At 48.8% G+C, this 6049-nt stretch overlaps 1 protein-coding gene across 1 annotated transcript in view; it reads right to left on the reverse strand.

Annotated features, from left to right (window-relative positions):
* Positions 1-4751, reverse strand: part of ATP5MC2 (ATP synthase membrane subunit c locus 2) — a 7849-nt gene extending 3098 nt beyond the window's left edge. The window contains exons 1-3 of the mRNA XM_006728692.3: positions 4650-4751; positions 1906-1975; positions 556-645 (exon numbers count right to left, since the gene is read on the reverse strand). Of these exons, the coding sequence (XP_006728755.1) occupies positions 556-645; positions 1906-1944 (129 nt within the window). The 5' untranslated portion in view covers positions 1945-1975; positions 4650-4751. The remainder of the gene's footprint in view (positions 1-555; positions 646-1905; positions 1976-4649) is intronic.
* Positions 4752-6049: the final 1298 nt, after the last annotated feature.

The following is a 6049-nucleotide window of genomic DNA, read 5'->3' on the forward strand; positions in this document are numbered from 1 at the left end:
GATGGACTCTGAAAAACAAACTGAGGGTTCTAGAGGGGAGGGGGGTGGGAGGATGGGTTAGCCTGGTGATGGGTATTGAGGAGGGCACATTCTGCATGGAGCACTGGGTGTTATGCACAAACAATGAATCATGGAACACTACATCTAAAACTAATGATGTAATGTATGGGGATTAACATAAGAATAAAAAAAAAAGAAAAGAAAAAAAAAAAAGATTCAGGTATGGTCTAGAAGTGTGTAAGACTGAAGCCCTAGCCTGTTCTTGGTGCCCTGAAATCATCATCTGCCTGGGACCAAATGCCACCAGCTGACGTCAGTGAACTAGGTCAAGTAGTGGTAGTTATCAGCAGCACACACGGGCGTGTGCCGCCAGTGGCAAAAGCTGGAACACTAATCCTGTGTGGTATCAACTGTCCTCCACCTTCACCTAAAGCCAATAGCCTTGATCCTTCACTAACTTTAGTGTGTGATGATTGTCCTCAGCACTCCCCCTACTGGCACCGCCACATAGCCCTCTTCACCCTTCACCCCCAAAAACCACAGGCCCAATCCCACCTTATAAGGTACCTCATCTGTCAGTGTCTCCGGTGGTTTCAGCACCACGGCAGACAGTGATCGGCTCAACAGCTGAGAGGTGCTCCTGACCTAGGGGGAATGACACAAAGGCAAGAGGGTCAGGGAAGGTTGTGGAGGAGTTTCAGAACCATCCCAAGTTGTCACGAGGATGCCCCATTCATTCTCTTGAGCTTAAATCAGAATCTTGGATCACTCTTTTATTTTCAGCAAATTTTAGATTCAAGAACCAACACCAGTTCTCTTGCTTCCCAGGCTTCTCCTCTGTCTTATGGGAAGAAACCTACTTCCTTTCAGGCCACAAGGCATTACCCTTGTGCTCAAAATTTAACCCCTCTTGTAGCCATTTCTGACTAACCCCAAGCAGAAGCAGACAACATGGTGGTTACCAGCCAGGGTTTAGTCAGATAGATCTAGATTCTAATCTTAGCTCTATTTCAGCCATGTGATCTTAGGACAAGTCACTTAAATTTTTCGAAACCTGCTTTCTCATCTATTAAACTGGAACGTGGTACCTCCGGGTTGATGTGAGAAGTAAATGAGATTATGTATACAAATCGGTATACCCAGTGTTCAATCAATGGTATCCATGAATAGCACCACCCCTTTTCACTTACATACGTATGAACCAGTTGCCTCCATAATCTAATAACCTGTAATTTCTGGGGTGCCTGGGTGGCACAGTCAGTTAAGCGTCCAACTTTTGGTTTCAGCTCAGGTCATGATCTCAGGGTTGTGAGATTGAGCCCTGCATCAGGCTCCGCACTCAGCGCAGAGTGGAGATTCTCTCTCTCTCTTCCTCTGTCCCTCCCACTTGTTTTCTCTCTCTTCCCCTCTCAAATAAATAAATCTTAAAAAAAAATAATAATCTGTAATTTCTTCCATGCTGTTGCTTCTGAATCAAATATTTTTCCAATGTGTATTTACATGTGTTTTAACTTGCTACCCAAATTTAAGCTCCCAGAGGGGAACTCTGGACTATGGCTCTCTTAACACTCAGGGCAAGATCCTATACACAGTGCATACTCAGTCCAAGTTAGGCTATTTCCAGCTGGGTTCCAGTTTACAGGAACACAGAGTTTTAGGGTAGAAATAACCCGATCTTAGTCTAGACTCTCATTTTCACTCTTCTTCTAATATGGTTGGATGAAAAGATTTAACTGGCTTCAAAGGGATCTGAGACAAGGGGTGTCTGGTTAAGTGTTCACTCTCTGCTGTCAGGCTAACGCAGCTAAGGACCTTCCCCCAGCCCAGCTGTGATGACCAAGGTGTGGCAAGGAAGAGACAAGATGCCCCACCTTAAAAACTCTCCCAGAAAAGGCAGGCACTCACCAAGAAGGGGGTGGAGACGAACTTTGCACAGGCGTACATTTTCAGGGGATGAGGGGCTGTGGCAGGAGAGCTGAAATTACAGAAGTAACATTGTCCTTGTTTATCAAAGGACATCCTTATTAGCAGAAAAGGTGCTCTGGAAAATTTAAATGGCCCAGAGAGCCGACTGAATGACCTCAAGTCATCAGCAGAGATGGAATTAAAACCCTGAAGTCAAGATTTCCCCCACACAGCTTCTAAGATTTCCTTATAATCAAGTGACTCCCCCTGGTCTAAACAAGTAGCCACCTGGTCTCAACTTTAAGACCTGTTATTCATTTCCATAGCTTCATGAGTTGGTGTCCTTCAGAGGAAGTTCCCGTGTCTTCTGCCTAAGCTTTCCTCAGTATCTATTCAAAAGGAACTCTTCTCAAGGTTTCATTGTCCGGGATCGAAACAGCTGCCCTTTAAAGACTCTTGGGAGATGTTTGTTGAAGGCCAAGACCCTGGAAGGATCTCCAACCATCTTTTCACTGAATTACCTGGAAGTTTTTGGGTTCCTCAAAACACTTCAATTTCCTACATTAATTAACATAGTGAGGCAGATCACTGAGGAATCCTCCCATTACTCTAATTAGCCATGACTGTTAAAGTATTCACTTTCACCATCACATTAAGAGGCATTCAATTTTGTATGCCCAAGATCTAAAAGAATGCTGACACCCTGTAGGTGCACTAAGTTTGTAGAAGTGAAGTTATTTAAGAGAAGAGTGGTTGAGTTAAAGACCTACGAAAAAGATTTCTCTGAGAGGCCCACCTGAACTAGTTACTTGAGGGTCAGGACGATCTGTGTATTAAAAATGCATATTCAAAAAATTTTGCATATTCGGATCCCACTTTAGACCTTCCTGATCAAGATCTCTGGGTATAAGGCCCAAATATCCTGTATTTCAAACAAGCTTCTCAAGTGATCCTTAGGTACACTGAGAGTGTGGTCTTAAAACTAGTCTTGTAATGATGGTAGTGGTAGAGTCAGGACTTCAAATCTTCTCACACTTAAGTTAATGCTTCCTAATATGCTACAGGTTGAAATATTCAGGGGTTACTTAAACCTGTTAAATAACACTCCCTTAAATGAGCTGTACTCAAGATTTTCCCAGGTTACCCTTTTGAATACAGAATCAGTCACTTTCAGATTAATCAATGCCTTCAACTCTTATCCCGTCTCCACAATTGCCCATATATAACTCTAACCCAGTTTTGCTGCAGGCTATAAAGGTTTTCTTTGGTCAAAATCCGAAATTTCCCTAAAGCTTAAAAAAAAGGAGGACGGGGGTGTGGGGGGGGGGTGCCTGGGTGGCTCAGTCAGCTGAGTGCTCCACTCTTGGTTTGGGTTCAGGTCACCATCTCAGGGTTGTGGGACTGAGCCCCAAGAGGCGCTCCGAGCTCAGGGCGGAGTCTGCATGAGATTCTCTTCCTCTTCCTCTCCTTCCCCACCCCATGCTCTCTGGCTCCCTCTCTCAAATAAATAAATAAAATCTTAAAAAAAAAAAAAAGGAGCACTAGGCACTTGGCTGGCTGTCAATAGGGCATGCGACTCCCGGGTTGTGAGTTCAACCCCCACCTTGGGTTTAGAGCTTACTTAAAACGTAATAAATAAATAAGTAAATACTGTTTGTTTCCCCCCAAGGCAATTAAACCTCAACATCACTGTACAACACATAGTTGGGGGGTCAATTAAGTAACATGTAAAGAGTTTAATGTGGTGCTGACATGTAACAAGCCCACAACAAAGGCTCGCAATTAAGGGAGCCTGCATGAAGTGCAGATGCCTCCACTGGCCCCCTAACCATGGCAAGTCTGCAGTTGTTAGCCTACAACACCTCAGTTAACAGTAGCATCCAGGATCAGTGGGCCTAAATCATGGGTTTATTCCTCCGCGATCAGTCACAGCGTTAGAGGGCTACTGACTTAACCATTCCTTTCCTTAAACCTTCTTTTCCTCTTGAGAGCAGAGTCTGGGGACTCTTAGTATACCCTTGACAAGAAAGCTGGCAGGTGAAGACCACCCCATGCTGCCCCACACGACTCTTTTGGGTCTGCTGCCTCTAATAGAAAACCTCGCCCATCACTTCTGTTTTTTCCAACTTCACTTGAGTGGAGGAAGAGAACGGTACTGCAGGACAACCAATGGTTCCAAAGAAACTGGTCTCTTTTCTGCTGTAGCTCTCCCAGGCCACGGCCTGAATGGAGAGGGTGTTTTGGCTGCTTTGTTCTGCCATGTTCACGTTTACTTTTAAAAGACTATCGGCTATTTCCATTGCTTGGGGTAGCTGAGATCCTGGGGCCAAGTCTGGAGGTTGCAGGATAAGGAGAGAACGAGTCAGGATGAGAAGGGAAAGCAGATAGGGAGAGTCCGGGGTTTGTAACAACTCTGAATAGACAGAAGGAGGAGAAAAGACCTCTGTAAGGGCCGAGTGGAACAGGTGAAAATGAGCGTTCCGGTATTTGACTTTCGCCAGCTCCAAGGCGCTCTTCCCTCCCCCCTCCCACGAGACATCCAAGATGGCGCCAGGCCCGCGCGGTTGGAGGTCACTGGCACGCGGAAGGGGCAGCCCTAAGGCGCGGGAATACCGGGGACAAGGGAGGGCGTGAGGATCAGGGTGGGAGCATGCAAGGAAAGGGCCTCAAAGAACTCGTGCGAGCTGGGGGGTGTTGCGCGCGCGTGCGCAGCGCATCGCGGGCGCGAGGGCCCAAGGCCTTACCTGCTCCCAGTGCAGAGAAGACAGAGAGGGGCGGGGGGAGGCGGGAAGAGCGACAGGAAGGCTCAGCGCATGCGCGGCCTGGACCAACGAGTCGCCTTCTAAAGATAGAGTGATTGCAATATTGAGGGTCGGCCCAGGCGCCACAGCGCCGCCTGCCAGCTTTGTGGCGGCATTCGGCCAGTCGCTCCACCTGGTGTTTGAGAGGAGAAACTGCAGGCCGAGCCGAGCCTCTGCAGAAATGAAGACAGCTCTGCGGTGTAAACCGATCCGTAACGTGGCCTGCGGTTTGGTCCGCTCAGCGTTTGGGATCTTGGACTCGTGTACCCTTTCCCAGCATGTGCAGTCACATTAACAATCCCACACACACACCAGAAATTCAGTGTTAAATAACATACGTCGAGATAGGGGTTCAGTGCCCAAAACGTAGCAGAAGGAAAATGAAGTCATGGGACTCCTGCCTTCTGTCGCCCAGGGACCCTGACTTTATGGATGGGAAACCCGTTCAATGGGCGATAGTGAGCAAAATGCCCCAGCTGCCTGTGGTGGCCTCGCCTTTATTTCCCTCTCCCTCTTTCTTATTCTAGTTATCAGCCAGGAATGAGGAAAACAGAAGATAGGGGCCAACGATGATTGTGACTCAAGTGCCCTGACACTAAGCCTTCTCTTCGGAGTCCTGAGACAGTCAAGGAATAGTGGGCACCAGAGACCTGTAGCGAGGTTGTGAGGTCACTGCAGGCATGCCCCTGCCTCTGCCCAGGCTCCATCTGTGGGAGTTGAGATAAGCCGTCCTCCCACGAGGTGCTCTCATGGAAGCCCTTCGGGTTCTCCCTCGTGCCCTTTCGCTCTTCCTTTCCCCGATGGAAATAAGTGGGGGTGGGGGGATCGCGGCCCTCATCCCTCCCTTTAGGCCTCTTTGTCTCCCAAGACAGGCTAGGAGCCGCCCCCTTAGAAGGAGGGCGACAAGGCCTGCCCACTTCCCCTCATGTCCAAACCGCAGCCATCCAGGCATCGTGCTTGAACGCAGCTCGAGAAGGACGGGGAAAGCTCACCAAACCCCCATAAAAAATAAAAAATAAAAAGAGAGCCGCGGCTGTAAATAAAGCCAAATCCGCCACCCTCTGAGGGGCCGTTTGTCCTCCCCTCCTTGGCCCCGTCCTTCCCGCCGCCCCCTCCCGGCTCCCGGGCCCCGCGGCGCCCCGGCCCCGAGCTCCTCCATTTAATCGGATTTGGGAGAAGGGGAGGATAAATCACGGCAGCAGCTTTACGGTCCCGGAGGAGAGGCGAGCCGCAGCCAGGCACACCCTGGCCGGCGATAAAAACCGCCGCTGAAAGCCCACGGAGCAATTTCCCGGGACCCCGGGCGACGCCATTACAGGAATGTAATTTTGCCCGGATGAGGC

The sequence above is a fragment of the Leptonychotes weddellii genome, chromosome 5 (assembly GCF_054177405.1).
Source record: "Leptonychotes weddellii isolate Sample4059 chromosome 5, ASM5417740v2, whole genome shotgun sequence".
Lineage (NCBI taxonomy): Eukaryota > Metazoa > Chordata > Mammalia > Carnivora > Phocidae > Leptonychotes > Leptonychotes weddellii.